Here is a 16,910-nt window from a genome sequence, read left to right on the forward strand (position 1 = left end):
AAGGTAACCAGCAACTGGATTTTTATAGTCTGCCATGTTGCAGTGTTAGGATGGTTCACAGCACACAAGCACTCTCTCAAACAACTAAAACGGGGATAGCAAACCTGTAGATGATAGTTCTTCTTAAAATAATTAGCTTATTTGATGATGTTTCTGTATGGTTACTATGAAACTGAAGCTGTCAAGCCAGGAGGACAGTTGGTAATTAGGAGAGGTCAGGGACCATCGCCGTTGGGCGCTGAGGAAAGGATCAGCTCATTTTGGCTGCTGGGAGTATGTTGTCAGCAGCCCAAGGCAGCGGGCCTCAGGGCAGGGAAAGGGGCTTCAGCTACAGCCATAGAGTGCCAGGGATTGTTTTGTTTGACGGTATGGATGGTTACGTTTGATCACCCAGGTCTAGACTCTGCAACCCGTATAGACGCAGCCTAAGCTGGTAGTTATGAAGGAATAATGAAATATTGCCTAGAAAAGAAAAGAAAAAGTCATGAAAAGCTTGCAAACAACAGTTTTTATGTCAGCTGATTTTGTACATCTGCTGATTTTATTCCAGTGTATTTGCTTTGGACTTTTTCCCTACTTTACCCTTCTTCCTGTGTGACTTTTCCAATCTAAACACACTCTGGAAATTGTTAGCTGTTGCCCCTGGATCTAGTAGTTCTTGGTTTAGACTGAAAGGAAGGTTATTAGCCTTAGATATGTTGTACAAACATCCAGCTGCAACTGAGTACCGTATAAAAAGGCAGATGAATGGGCCTATGCATTAGTGAGTTTCCAGTATTATGCAGAGTCGTTAAATAACTTTCAAGCATGTGATTTTTAATGTAGTATTAAAAAGCTAGATAATTTTAAAGTAGAAAACAAACTAGTGATCAAAATAAATAAAACATTTATAGCCCTTTAAAATTAACGTGTGTTGCTTACTAGACTAAGCTCAGGAGAGGAGCAATGTTAATTTGTTGTAGCTATTTGGGAATATATAGAATTCTGTGGGTTTTTTGGTTGGGTTTTTCTTTGTGTGTGTTTATTCATTTTTTTTGTGAAATCTCTTTGAATTTATGTGTTCTAAAAGTCAAACTAAGTCCGTCAGTATTTTTCACTTGTAACACATTCCTGTAAACCCTTTAAATTCTTATATTGAATTCAGTACTAATTGCAGTCAAAGGGAATACTTGCATTGATTTCAGTGGATATAGGCCAGGCTCTTGATATCAACACCTAAAAGCTGATAATACACCACACCAGAAAAAAAAAGCTTAATAATAATTCATTTTTTCTTTGGTCATTTTTACTTGAAATTGTAGGACTAATTAATGGACAGTTAAACACTGTATGCATTTATCTTCACTTTATTTTGTTTTAGAATTATAAGCAAGCTGACTTTTAAACTTACAATAACTTCTACTTTAAATGTATTTTCCTCTACTGTAATATGCTTTGATAGAACTTCAGAATGGTTAAGAATTTTATATTTGGACAAACTAATGCTTAAAGAACAGGGGTTTACTTTGTAGAACTGAAATGATGTCGTGTCTAGACTTTGTTTTATAGAAGTATCTTTTTGTGTGTGGCCATTTTTGCAATAACATGTGAATTCCTCTTTCTGTAGTCCCTAATGTCAGCCGAAATGGAGATCCTTTTGTACAAACATCAATTGTGGAAGCAATTGCAACTGTTGACAGAGCAATAAATTCAACACGTACACATCTGTTTGACAGGTATCCCCCTTTTTTTATACTGAGAAGTCAAAATTAATTTTGTATACACTGGGAATACTGGAAGATTTATTAAGCAAGAAGTAATTTTATTATTTAAATGACATTGTTAACATCTGGTTAGTTCTGGGAGTACTAACAGTTTGCCATGTAAGGATCCCTGTTGCTTAAACACTCATGTTGAGATCTCTATTCACTACAGCAGTTTTTCTGCTGAGATAATGTGTATTAAAAGGCTATTAAATGTTTAATTGCTACTAAATGTTTTATGTTTTATTATTTTTTTTGTTTGCCTTCCATTTTGAGATGAGTAACCAAGGTATGTACTAATCATGTTGCTGAACGTTTACATGATTTATGTAGTATTGTTATTTTGTAACTCCTGTGTACACTTACTATTTTTTTCAAATTATCTATCAGTCGTCCTCGTTCTCCAAATGATTTGCTAGCCTTATTTCGATACCCAAGGGATCCATATACTGTTGAGCAAGCAAGAGCTGGGGAAATATTTGAAAGGACATTACAGCTTATTCAAGATCATGTACAAGATGGTCTAATGGTTGACCTGAATGGAACAAGTCAGTACTCACTCTTTCCTTATTTTTCTGTGTTGAAGTGTATTTGCCTTCTTAAGTCATTATACTTCAAGAGACATTTATTTTCCGAGTCTGGGTCCCAATTGCAGAACCATTACATTGAAATCAGTGGAATATCTAACTTTGCAAAACTTTACCAAATATATGTGTTTGCCCAATTCAGTCCTTGGTTTGTACATTGCTACATTATGGTGTAACTCAGTTTGCTTGAGCTCTCCAAGTAGAGTGTTTTTATTTTTCCTCACGTTGACATATTAAGGAAAAATTCATGTTCAGATTCTTCTACTGATCAAATTTGGTATAACAGAAGTGCGTAATGCATCCCGTTTGTTAACTCCCTGTGTGTTAATTCATTAGGACCATTGTTTCATAGCAGAACAGACTTTTCTGTTATGTATTAAAAATAATCAGTATTTTGTTCATGTTTCTTTAAGTAAAACCATTTAGTGCTGGCATGCCTTGGCAAGGAGAAAAGATGATATAACAAGAAAGATTTGTATACTTTACAAACCAGGGTTTCTGTATGTACCACAAAAATATTCAAAGAATTATTTGCCACGCATTCTTTAAGTGCATGTCAAACTAAGCTAATTGTTTCCTTTAACACTGATCTGATGTAATGAGAAATACAGTTTTTGCTGCTTTTTACAAATAGCGGAAAAATGCAAGGTTTAATATTTCTGCCTGTTAGTTATTGAAGTCCAAGTTCAAATTCATGAAGTCCAGCTGGAGCATATACAACTAATGTGTGTAGATATGTGTGTGGATAGGCTTGAGACATAGGACTGAAGCATTTGGAAATAATGATAGAGTTTTAGGAGAGCTTTTGAGACTTCAGACATAGCCAAAAGCTACACTTAAGATCTAGAGGAAATATTTTTACTTATTATATTCTTTTTGATGTTTATAATTGAGTATTTATTGTAACTTCCGAAAAACTTAACTCTGACTGTGAACTAGGCAAGTATTTATAAGACCAAAGACTGCAAGCTTTGTAGATTACTGTAACATTTGCTAGTAAAAGAATCTCGTTACTCGTTATCAGAGCTGTGTAAAAAATTTGCGATGAATAGTCTACCACAAAAACTTATTCAAAATTTTTTGAAGCCTTGTGTTTTATAAGAGCAACGCGATTTAATTCAGTTCTCTGATTAGATGCATATGCAAGCATATCAAATATAATACTAGGAATTTATGAAATCTGATGTGTGAGAATTGCTTGACTACTTTTTACTAGGATTTGTAATAGTGAAATTCAATCATCTAAAGTTTACCAAAAATTGGCATTAAAGTATACAAATACAAATTAATGAACACAAAATCAGGCAACTTTCTGTGATACTGGAAATCCTGTTCACAACCAGAGCTTGCTTCTCAGCCCTACAAAATCCATAGAAAGCTGGCTTTTAGGGAAACTTGGATAGTAAAAGAAATCTGTTTTCATTTAAATAGCCTAATGCTCAGATTTTAATACTCGTATTTGTCCTTATTTGGTTTTATTTCAAAATGCAAAGCCCAATGGAAGGTGCTATTTAGCACTTTTGCATTGGGAACAGTTGAGAAACTTGACAATTTCCCATTCAGAGACGTTTTTTATGTAAAATCTTGGAATATCCCAAGGAAAGACTATGGAGCCAAATTCTCTCTGCAGTGCCAGACTGTATAACAAGGGGAATGGCCACAAATTGCTGCTTGGGAGGTTCAGATTGGATGTTAGGAAACACTTTCTCACCAGGAGGCCAGTGCAGTGCTGGAACAATTTATCCAGAAAGGCTGAAGATTCTCAGTCTCTGGAGGTTTTCAAGCCGACTAGACAGGGATACAGCTGAGCTGATCCAGTGTTGGAGACAGCCTTGCTTCAAGTAGGAGCTTGGTCTGGGTAAAAGCTCCCTTCTAATCAATATTTCTATGACTATGAAACATCTTCCTTGCAGTTTGGAAAAAAGTATAGCTAATAGTATGTGAATTGAGCTAGCCAGCTTCTAAGCACTGGAAATGCTCAGCGCCCAGCCTTTTAGAAAGCAGAGCCAGAGTTAGTGCCTACAATGCGAGGGGTAATTAAGGGTCTGAGAAGGGCATTTATGGCAACCTCCACTCTGCTCAGAAAGCCATGGAATCTAATCCATAGATGACACATTGCCTCCCATTTGAACTTTTAAACAGAGAAGCTGAACCTTTTAAGTTGGTAATGAAGGTCATTCCACCCAAAACATTCATAGTTGAGTTTTGCTCACAACTTGATTTCAGAAATGTGGGTGGCAACCAGGATAACAACAGCAGACAAATGTTTATGTAAAGACTGCATGAATAATGATCATAAGGAAAGAACTCCATGATGAATGAAGATAATTTGAAAAGGATTGTTATTATAAAGAAGATATGTTTTCTGGGTGTAGTTTTAGAATTAAAGTGCCCTAGTAGCCAGCATGTTATAATATGTTATCAGTAATATCCTCAAAGAGTTTACTTTGCTGCATTAGCCAGTGGCACTTACTCGTTTTGCTCTGTGGTTTATTTTTCTTTTTCCTAGTCTGGAGTATTCTGTAAAATAATTTAAGTATGTCTACAAGAACAGGTTACTTTTGCCTAATGGAAGCATTAGGTCTCTAGTATCTTTGCTTTGACTTGTAAACCACTCAAAGTACATGTAGCCTGAGGCTGAGAAAACATAGATCCCCTGACTGAGCACAGGTCCTGTCCCAGCTGAGCAGCTATGAGCAATCCAGTCCGTTTCAAGGCGAAGACAAAGAGGGGCTTTAGGTAGTTTGTTTGAAATTGCCCTGCATTGTAGAAATGGGCAGAGAGCCAATGTGTCTAGCACACATTGATGCGTTGAATGTAGATGAAGGTCAGTGTCTTTGCAGGCACGCTGGGACCGAGCTCGGGACTAAAAGGAACATTTCCCGACTGTGTGCAATTAGCCTGCACCGACCTCTTGCAAAACTGTGTTCAGTTCATATTCTTGAGTGATTACCGTCATGGTGGGAACCCCTTGAGCCTATGGGAACACAGTACTACTGTACACTCACTCATTTCCTTTTTTCCTTCTGCCTTTATTCTGCTTGTTCAGTTTTACTCCTGAGTGCAAGCTTTCCAGATGAAGAACCATGGTGGTGTATGATGGTTTCTAGTTGGCTAAAAGTATGTCTATGCTGCCAAATGCTGCCATCCACTCTGTTTATCCATTAATCACTCAAGGTGTTGCCTGCGCTTTGGATCAGCAGGGCCCATTTGAAGTGAATCTCCCAGCTGTCCCCACTTGCTGTGCTTTGGTGTGAGTTGTGGTATGGTCTTGAACAGTGTGGAGTCTTTTCAAATTAAGTGAAAAATGTGGTCCAGGGCCACATTCAGTCCAGGAGAACAAAGTAAAGCTTTTCTGAAGGAAGCCTGCTCCTGTTGCATAATGGATACAGTAGGGATGTCTTAGCATCAAAAATTTCATTCTACGCACACATTTCTCTTGGTCTACACAAGTTGATAATGTAGATATAGCCCCAATTAATGACTTTTTTCCCTGAAATTAAGCCCAAATGTTTCTAAGAAAAAAATGACTTTTACAATGACTCCTAATAGGCAGCATGGACAAGGCGCAGCCTGACTGTTCTGCTATTTGCAGTCATCCAACACTGTACTAGGAGTCCTTGCAGTCTTCAATCCTTCCACATGCCGTCATACCACAGCAGAGATCATGCAACACATAGCCTTAGTTTGAAGTTATAGAAACATAATTCTAATGAATAATGGTATATATTTTGTATATATTATTTTTCTATGAACTGAGAAAAAATGCAGGAAAGTGGTAAGTACGTTGTAGTCCCAGAGGTGAATGGTGTGGATTGCAGAGGAAACCTCTGCCAAGTGATATGCAAACACCAGTTTTCTTTAGAAACTAGTCCCGGGTAATGTGAATGTGAGTTACTCCACACCACTTGTCCTAGAGATCACTCCTCTGTTTAGCTGTATTGCCTGTGGTTATTTTCTTTTGTGGTTCTTGTTGAATTTTTTTTATTAAAATTCTGGAACTTCCGCTGTAATAAAGCAAAACAAAATAGTAATGTTCAGTGAATTATCAAGTCTCAAAAGATAAAGTCTTGAAATCCAAGTAAATGTTACTGACAGTTTTTAAAATGCTTTTACTAACATGGGGAAAATTTCCCATTTTTCTCAATATGAGGCTTTTATTTCTGAAAATATCTCTGCTTTCTTAAGTGACCAAATAAGTAATGAGCTCCTTTTGTGAACATTTTGTAAAAGTTGTACATGATTTGGCATTTTATGAAGTTCCCTCCTGACCTAATAATGGTTGTTGCTCTAATATACATGTGATTATTATTGTTCTCTTTAAAGAATAGGGATATTTAATCTGGTGGGAAATGCAATATAATAAAATAACATATCATATAAATTCATGGATCTGTGGGCACCATGAGTCTATGAAGTCTTTGATTTTCCCTCTGTCTCTCTTCTGGTTTCAGGTTATCACTATAATGACCTTGTATCCCCACAGTACCTGAATCTGATAGCTAATCTCTCAGGCTGTACAGCCCATCGACGAGTGAACAACTGCTCAGATATGTGCTTCCACCAGAAGTACAGGACACACGATGGAACGTGCAACAACCTTCAGCATCCCATGTGGGGCGCTTCTCTGACAGCCTTCGAACGTCTGTTGAAGTCAGTCTACGAAAATGGATTTAATTTGCCTCGGGGAATTGAACCCAAGAGGCTCTCTAACGGCTATGCACTCCCAATGCCTCGCTTGGTTTCGACCACTTTGATCGGAACAGAAACAATAACTCCCGATGACCAGTATACTCACATGCTCATGCAGTGGGGGCAGTTTCTCGACCACGACCTTGACCTCACTGTGGCTGCCCTAAGTGAGGCCAGGTTTTCAGATGGTCAGCATTGCAGTTCAGTTTGTACAAATGATCCTCCATGCTTTTCGATCATGATACCACCAAATGATCCCAGAGTTCGAAACGGTGCACGCTGCATGTTTTTCGTACGCTCCAGTCCGGTTTGTGGAAGCGGCATGACATCCCTCCTGATGAATTCTGTGTACCCACGAGAACAGATCAACCAGCTGACTTCATACATCGATGCGTCCAATGTGTATGGCAGTTCGGACCATGAAGCGCTAGAAATCAGAGACTTGGCAAGTCAGAGGGGTCTTCTGAGGCAGGGCATCGTACAGAGATCTGGCAAGCCCCTCCTTCCATTTGCTACTGGCCCACCAACAGAATGTATGAGAGATGAAAATGAGAGCCCAATTCCCTGCTTTTTAGCTGGCGATCAGCGTTCTAATGAGCAGCTGGGTCTTACCAGCATCCACACGTTGTGGTTTAGAGAACACAACAGAATTGCCACAGAGCTACTGAAACTCAATCCACACTGGGATGGTGACACAATATATCACGAAACACGCAAAATTGTTGGTGCAGAAATGCAACACATAACATTTAGCCACTGGCTACCTAAGATCTTTGGAGAGGTAGGCATGAAGATGCTTGGCGAATATAAGGGTTATGATCCCAGTGTTAATTCTGGCATAACTAATGAGTTTGCAACTGCCGCTTTTAGGTTTGGTCACACACTCATTAATCCTTTTCTGTATCGACTGGATGAAAACTTTGAACCTATTCCACAAGGCCATCTACCTCTTCATAAGGCATTCTTCTCTCCATTTCGGATTGTAAATGAAGGAGGCATTGATCCACTTCTAAGGGGATTGTTTGGTGTTGCTGGTAAGATGCGTGTCCCATCACAATTACTCAATACAGAATTAACAGAAAGACTCTTCTCCATGGCACGTACTGTGGCTTTAGATCTGGCAGCTATGAATATTCAGAGAGGCAGAGATCATGGAATTCCTCCCTACCATGATTTTAGAGTTTACTGTAATCTTTCTTCAGCTCAGACTTTTGAAGATCTGAAAAATGAAATTAAGAATCCTGAAATCAGGGAGAAACTTAGCAGGTGAGCCTGAGGTGAAGAAAAAGAATCAATTATCTAAATGTGCATGCAAAATTAGTAGCTAAATGTCTTATCTAGAAGAAAATATTTGTTAAGAAAGGGATTTTTTTAAGAAACTTCTGTCCATACCAGGAAATAGGTGTAGAAAATTCCCACATGCAGGTAATTTCTCCACTTCTACATGTCTGTGAACAATAAGAAGTTAATATATACTGTATGTGTTCATGAAATTATCAGTTTGAAATGTCTGATTTTATAAATGCTGTTAAATATGAATGTTATTTCAATGTAAGGTCGTATTTAATACCAGTCTTATGCAAGTATTTACATGTTCAGTTCCACCCATTCCCTACACTGAAACAAACAGGAATATCGTTCACTGTATTTTCATGTGGACATCCTTCACTACCAGTAATCTGCTCTTCTTTAGAGCTTCAGAGTTTGAAAATAAGTCTTCAGATACCTGCCACCCCTAGCTTATCTACACAAAATCAGAGACAGAGAATTAGTCTCAGCTACGGTAAAAGAAAAAGTGTACAGAGAGGCAGGAAAGAGGAGCTATTGAAAAAGAAACTGTTCCAAGAAATCAGAAGAAAGCTACTAGGAGAAGGGAAATTGTGGAGTAGACTTGCAGACCCCTGTGATGTTACTCACATATACAACCTACATTGCAGGATTTCTTGCATATACACACACAGGTTGTTCACAAAAGATGTAGCACTATCACTGTCATTTTTACTGTGAGTTGTTCATATCTCTTGCCTTTAGTTTTACCACATACTGGTTATTTTGTAACTGTAAAATATTTGATATTAAATATTTGTGGTTTTCTATTTATAGGTTGTATGGTTCCCCACTGAACATAGACCTATTTCCTGCTCTAATGGTAGAAGACTTAGTTCCAGGGAGCCGACTGGGGCCAACTTTGCTGTGTCTGTTAAGCACACAGTTTAGGCGTATTCGGGATGGAGACAGGTAAATTGAAATACCACGGAAACCAAAATTAGTTTTAACTTGAGGATGCTTAGTAACAGTTGCAACGTCTTGTTTCCAAATCAAACTGCATTTTATTTTCATTTATGATTTTAATATATAATCGAAAAGATGAAGAGTACAGGTTTAAAACATTGTTAGAAGCTATGATTAATTTATTTTTTTAAATCTGTACTTTTTATGGTGAGTATGTCATACTGACCTCCAAAAAGCGCCACAGCAAACACATGCTGAGTTTCCTTTTACCGGTTATTCAAGTCACTTACCTTTCTGAAAACTGGGTGTTACTCATGTCCTTTCATTGTTATTTAATTATTTTATTGGCAAAGGAATTGTGGTGGTGGAGACACTTTCACCATCTCCATTACTTAAGCACAGGTTGGAAAAGTATCACTCAGTGTATATAACCCCTATACATATTTCAATACAAGAAGTCTGTGAACCAAGAGAGTCTTAAAAGCAGACAGGTTATCACAAAGAACACAATTTGATAATTGTTCTTAAGTTACTTTACATGCACATTATGAGCAATTTCTCATTTTCAGTTTCTACAGTACTTGAAGGAAGAAAATAGTCATTGCTATTGTTACAGCAGCCAGATCTCCTTTGCATACTTTCAGCACACTCGTTCAGAATCTGAAAATTAACATTTCCCTCATTTTAACATAATTTGTGAGATGGAATCCTGGTTTTTGTATGGCATGAGGATAGAAAGACTTATGCTGATTAGTCCCATCCTAGTGAAAGGGAAACAGGAAGAATTCGGAAATTAGATTTGATTCACTTTATCTAATGTTATTTGCTTTATGTAAGTTATAAAATTGCTACCAAGATAATATAAAGGTTTTTTGATTTCTGTAGTCAATAACACAACCTTTTTTGTATGCTTTTTTTAAAAACAACTTTCTTTCATAAAATCTGTTTAAAAATTAAGCTGTGAAACATAAAACTCTTGTGCCTGCAGGCAGAAGGAGTAAAAGAGAAATATATGCAGTATGAGCTCCAGATTGCTGGTGGCAAATACCTATTTGTGTCACAACAGGATAATGATACTGCTTTTTTGTGTGTGTCTGTTTGCATTTTTCCAGCAAAAGCTTTTTTTTCTTTTTTTTTTTTTTCTTTTTTTTCTGAAACAACATTCAGAAACTATAGGAAAACATTGAATATTTAGGAAATGGGATTCTGCTGTCCAAAGAATACAAATGTTTTGAAGCAACATGCCAGCAAATAGTAAAATATTATTAGACATAATGAAAGCAACTCTCACTTGTTTGAAAAGCCTTTACGATGGGCAGAGGATCAAAGTTACCAGCACCATGCAAAACAAATGTGCCTGTGCAGGGAAAAGGAGTGATGTTTGAAGGGAGCCTAACTTCATGTCAAGATGGAAATTTCAGAATCTGTTTTTCTGATCCCCGTACTTGGAAATTCATTGGCCGCTGTCCAATGCCTTATGAAAATGATACAATAAGTAGGTAAAATGAAATTTGTTGACCATTCTTCTAAGTTTAGTATAAAATTGTTACTAATTTTTCATAAAGTTTAAAGAGCCTCCTACTTATTTTTGGTTGAAATGGGGGAAAAACTTATCAATATAGAATTATAACTTTACAGTTCTGTGAGATGTAAACAATATCACAGTGAGCAATTCTTATGTGTTAGAATAGTGTAAAATGTTTTCAAATCCAGGACAGTAACTTAAAATGTTTTCTTTTCCAAGGGCTGGCTTGCTTTTTGTAGTAATGTATTATTTTTATTTTCTATTGATAACAGGCTTTTAGCCCTTTATGTATGAAAAAAAAATATATTTGAAACCACAGTGTTTCCTCCTTGAATATAATTAATTAACTGAGCATATATTAGTAAGTCCCTGAATTAGTATAGTCATTAAAATAGTTTTACAGAAAAAAAATTCCTTAGTAAATTAAACAATCATCTCACTTATCTTGATAATAACCTAGGTATAGATTAATCATTTTTCTAATCTCAGCAATTCTATCAAAATTTTTTCATACCCATAGGAAAGTTGCCTGGAGAAAGATAGCTATGGTCATTTATGCCTCTGCCTTAAAAGAACCCTAAACTTGGTAGTCTAGTGCGATTTTAGATGTCCAAAGATACCCAAGACATCGAAATGGGACTAGAAGAGAAATCAAAGGATTTGTTGAAGACTTCGGTCCTTTCAGAGTGTCAGCATGACACCAAGTAGGGCTGAAGTGACACCAAGCGCTTACATTTTGGCTCACTCCCTCAGATACAATGTAAAGTTCAGAACAGGATTTATGGAATAATTAATTTCATTCTGAATACATTATTGTAATATCTCTGGAAAACTGCGTGGTTTGTTTTTTCACTAGCAAATTTGTCTTTTCTGTGAGATTACAGGTTATGGTATGAGAACCCGGGTGTGTTCACGCCTGCTCAGCTCACTCAGATCAAGCAGACATCTCTTGCCAGAGTTTTGTGTGACAATGGCGACAACATAACCAGGGTACAACACGATGTCTTTAAGGTGGCTGAATTCCCACATGGATATAGTAGCTGTGAAGATATTCCTAAACTGGACCTCAGGATGTGGCAAGATTGCTGTGAAGGTCTGTATACAGGTGGATTTGGGTGTATTAATGTGCGCTTTATTTAGTGTCTGTTCATCTTATTTTAAGAAGATATTTGACTGTTGTTCAGTTTTTGTTAAGATATTACAAACTTAAATCTGGAGCGCAACCCTTGTTAAGTGAGCAATCATTCCGTATTTTATATTAAATGGGACACATTCAAAACATAGCATAGATTTGAGCATTGCATGGTGTAGATAACTGTTTTCCTGTTTTCTTCCTTTTGTGGATAAATATTCTTGTTCATTGCCATCTTCTTCAAAAGTTAGGACAGTGGGGTGATTTGTTTTTCTTCAGAAATAAACTATTTTTCTCCAGAAACAGGGTTTACTTAGCTGCATGAAGCACAGGACACTGAGAATCCCATGTTGCTTGGTAGCCTGTATGTTGGCTTCTATCTCACATACAGATTTTTTGCATGGCCCCTCTTTAGCCATCATCACATCAGACTTCACTGCATCTGTAACATGGTTAGAAGATCCTTTCCCAAGAGAATCTTTTGGATCACACAGATTTGCAGAATGATTTGCAGTAGCATCAACAACAAAATACTTCAGAGGACAATGACCTCTCTTTATTGAGATCTCCTTGACAGTGTTGTTATCGTTTTCTTTTGACAAAACTCAAATGACATGCCCTGGCTGAAAAAGTATATTCAGGAATTTTGGGAATTTCTCTGTGGAACTCTGATTATCTAGAAATTGCTAACAAACAAATTACTAACTGGAAAAAACTTCCTCTTTTTAGAGAGAGTAATGGTACCATCAGTTGATAATTACTAGAATCTTATAATTTACCTAGTAAGAACCTAGCTTTCAATACCAGTATCTTGTAGGTTTGCTGATGAAAGGTATCCAGATCGGAGTTCTTCATCTTTTCTACTGCTGATTCTCTTGAGTTTACTCCTGCTGATTAGGCTATTCAATATTCTGTCAAAAGATATGCATGAATAAAGAACAAGTGGATTGTATTTCTGAGAGGTCATACTCTTCCACTAGTGTCCATTTAACTCTTTTGGTAAGATATAATTGTCCCTGATGAAAGAAAGTCCTTTGGTGATATAGCTCAGAATTTAAGGCAGTAGGTAAAGGGTAAACTGATGGAGGATGTCCCTTCAACCTGGTACAGATACAGTAAATACTTGGGAAGGATTCTAACTAGTGACTTTACCACGAGAACAAGCTCAGGTATCATTAAAAATGAAAAAAGTAGATGGAGATATACTATTCAAAGATACTGCACAATTTAGCTTTTAAACTGATTATTGTATTGTCTTGTCCAGTGAATAACTCTTTAAAGAATAAATCACTGTCCAAGAAAATTGTTACTTGGAATACTTGGTTCAAAATGTCAGTTATCTGTGTGAGACTAGGAGAAATAAATACTTCAGATTTCAATGAAATGTTGTACAATTCCCTCCTGATATCATCTCATTCAGGTCTTACTCTAATTTTTACCAGGGTTTTTTTTTTAGGTTGTTCAGATTTTTTTAAACAATATTTACCAGCTTTGCCATTCCCAAATAGATGATAATAGCTTATAAAACTCTAGATATGGTTGACACATTGTAATTTTAATGCAAAGTCTCCCAGAATCTCTTCAAAATAACCCTGACATATGCCAGAAGCATTGAGAGAAAATCAATTATCACTCTTCAAATGCTTTATCATAAGCAAATAAATCATATTCTACCAGTTCAGGATAAGTTCACTTTGCCATGGTTCATGGAGCTTGACAGACAGTTTCACAAATACATTAATTATATCAATTTGGAAAAATTGTAAAGCTGTTCTGAGAAATTATGTGTTGATTCTCTAAATGTTATGTTATCACTGAGCCTTCTAGAGCAGATGTTATCTTTGGAAAGTCTTTACAGTATTCAGCCATTCAACAGCCTAGCTTGTATTTTCATTCAAGAATGTTACTACCAGAGAGTACTACTGGATGCAGTAGTTAGACAACGGCCAAGCAAAAGAAAGGGTAAATAACTAATGTTCTTTAAAAAATTGCCTATCTGTATCCCCTTCTGAACTCTTGAAGTCTGTGCAAAGGTTAATGAAGAAAAAACAAAGTATGCATGGCTTGAACTGCTTTCTTACATGGATGAATGGGTGTGATGTTTTCTGTGGGAATCCACGTGTAAGCAATTAATTTAAAAAATTTCTTTCATTCTGTGGCACTAGGGATTCACCATTAGTCTGAAGTGGGGGGCATACACAACGTACATCCAGGACCAGCATTTACTTTAAGTTAGATACATTCTGGGGGTTTTATTTCTTTTAATTTATTCTTTAAAAGAAAAAACAATTAAACTATTCACCACATTTGAAATACTTCTGATTATTTTATAATTAAAATTATCCTAAGTTAAAATTTAGAATACGGAATAGTGTTCATTGCACTTTATGTATGTTTAATAAGTGACCCATATGTTCAGCTGTTTCAGCTTGGTTAAAAAACACATCTGTTTTTGTTATCCTTCCTGTTTTGTTCAAGTTGAAATACTTTTCCATATGAAGAATAGAAAAACTTCTTAGTTACAAAAAGCTACTTCTTAGATTTCTTGAGTAAAGCTAGTATTTATTTCTTATAAAGCAGAGCATTATCGCTTTTTATAATAACAGTACCAGATTACCTTTAGATTCCAGTTAACGAATCATACAACAGAATTACTAGTTTATGGTGGGAAAAAGAAGGTATTCCACTGAGGTACACAAGTTTTTCTTCCGGTTTCCTTCACTTTCTACCTTTCTTTGTCTTGTCAGAGATGGTGAGGATTTACTGCAGATTTACTGCGGCTCTTTACTTGAGCAAAGAGCATCCAAGCTTCAGATTTTCCAAACAAGAAACTTTTGGGGCTTTTTTCAGGCTCTCTAGTACAAAATAAGACTTTTTTTTTTTTTTTTTTTTTTTTTTTTTTAAGTACTCTGTGTATGCTTCCATGATTACTCTTACTGACATTGTATCTCAGTTCTGAACAGAAAACACTGAAACAATAAACCTCTCTTCCCTTGAATATCAGCATACTGTTACTGTTATGCCAAATAATTTTGTGAGATTAATTATGTAAAAAAAAGACTAGAAATTAAGTGCAAGAACATACTGGCTTAAATAGAAACATGATTTTAGTCCAAATATGTACATTTGAAATGTTTTCCATTGTGAGTCTTTAAAAGTTTCACACTTCTTTTTTTGTAAATTGAAATGAAAAATTTCTTTAGCCTTTTGGTTTGTGTCAAACAATGACCCAGGAGGAAGTGATTCAGACAAGATGCAAGTCATCCTCATAAGCGTAAACTGATTTAGGAAGATGATTTTTCTTAACTGGTTCTCAGTAAGCAACCGAAGTATCTCCTGTATCAGATACTGTTCTTTTTTGTTTAATTCAGGAAAACAGCCTTATGCAAGTTATGATTAAACATGTTTAAATCCCACTGAATTTCATTAGAAGAGTTAAGACACATTCTTAATCTGAGTGCATTTATACATGGTCTTCCAGTAGTATAGACCTATATTTGTAAACTCCTGCATTTTAAGACCAGACCAAAAATTATGCCATCTGTTGTTTCTGTACTGACCACATTAATCTCTTTGATTTAAGCATTGCTTCTAGAAAGCCATCAACTATTTGTTTTAACAATTGTGCTTTATTCAAAGTTAAAAATCATCTGGCTTTTACTTCTAGTATTATATCTTATTATGCACTTCTCATTATGCCCTTTTATCTTCAATGAAAATACTAAGCAACACTGGGCTAAGCATTAAATGTTGTGGAAGACTAACATTTTTAAATGTTAACAGCAGTCTCAGTGTGAGACTGCAAGATCTTTTGTGACAGTGGAGATCTTGTTTACTAAGAACTCTTCAAAACACCAAAATGATGCAATTTATGCCTGAACATGTTTTCTCTTTAGACAGATCTCGTGGTTTGCTTCTGTCATGTCAAATTTATTTTTGCTTTCTACAATCAAATATATCTTTTTACATTTAAATTTATATTTAAGGATGTTATCTATTATCTTAGTAACAATTCAGACTATGCCAGGCTACTAAAATAAAGTTCTGTAGTCTGTAATTTTAAGGATTACATTCTTTTTTCTTTGAACAGAAGTACATATAATATAGTCCAACATTTCTGTTTGATTACAAATTTTATTGAGAGAATCAGTATTTTTATTTATATTTCATCCAACCCAAGAATATTTTAACTTTTTCAGGTATCCATGATCAGTAAAATAAAGTTCTAATTCATAAACTCAAAATAAGGAGACTTAATCTATGGCATTGCTTTGTCTTTGCTACCAGGGGTCTCATGCCAGTAGTTGCCATCCATAGTGAAAAGCGACAGGGAAACAAAAGGCTGTCAGTCATTGTGTTTAAACCCAAACTCCTGAATGAGTCCCCAGATGGAAGATCCCAGCCTGTCGAAGTCCCGCTGCAGGCAGTAGAGAAAGAGATGCCTCTAGAGGACAATTCAGGCTGCAGTTTCTTCCTGTGTCAATGTCCATTGACTGTAAAGGAAACATGGGTAAGAAAGGGTCCTAATGGAGGTGTCTGGGTGATTTCTGCAAAACTAGGCAGTTGGAGGATTTCCTTCTTCCCTGTGGACTGTCACTGCCTTTCTAAGACAGATACCTTCACAGTCTAATGGGCAGGTCGGTTCTTGGTGTCCTCACTTTTCAAATTTCCAAATTTCCGTGGATTTTCAGTCTGTCTGAAATTATTTTTTCTCACTGGTCTGTGATATTTATATTCCAAAAGAGGCATGGTTTTGATCTGCAAAATTTTCTAACTAGTCCTGTTTAATTTTTCTGCTGGGGAGGATTTACTTTCGTTTGGTGTCAAGAACCTAATGGCTCTCCTTTATCTTCCTGCAGGCTGTCCAAAACCTATTCAGACCACGAAGACATGATATGTCTTTAATGTTGTTTATATGTTTTTAAATGTCTTTAGGCTACCGTTAGCCATATATTAACAACTTATATAGTCGTGTTCTGTAAAAAAATCTGGATATTTGC

At 36.2% G+C, this 16,910-nt stretch overlaps 1 protein-coding gene across 3 annotated transcripts in view; it reads left to right on the forward strand.

The window, feature by feature from the left end:
• The window catches only part of PXDN (peroxidasin), an 88,936-nt gene that overhangs the window by 61,064 nt on the left and 10,962 nt on the right, over window positions 1–16,910 (forward strand). For 2 of the 3 annotated variants that reach the window (XM_030037829.1, XM_030037830.1), the window contains 5 exons: window positions 1,607–1,715; window positions 2,133–2,290; window positions 6,784–8,287; window positions 9,125–9,259; window positions 11,663–11,871. In XM_030037829.1, coding sequence (XP_029893689.1) covers window positions 1,607–1,715; window positions 2,133–2,290; window positions 6,784–8,287; window positions 9,125–9,259; window positions 11,663–11,871 — 2,115 coding nt within the window. Of the gene's footprint in view, window positions 1–1,606; window positions 1,716–2,132; window positions 2,291–6,783; window positions 8,288–9,124; window positions 9,260–11,655; window positions 11,872–16,910 lie in introns of all 3 variants that reach the window. The other variant, XR_003926749.1, reaches the window with a different exon arrangement.

This window comes from Aquila chrysaetos, chromosome 15, assembly GCF_900496995.4.
Source record: "Aquila chrysaetos chrysaetos chromosome 15, bAquChr1.4, whole genome shotgun sequence".
Lineage (NCBI taxonomy): Eukaryota > Metazoa > Chordata > Aves > Accipitriformes > Accipitridae > Aquila > Aquila chrysaetos.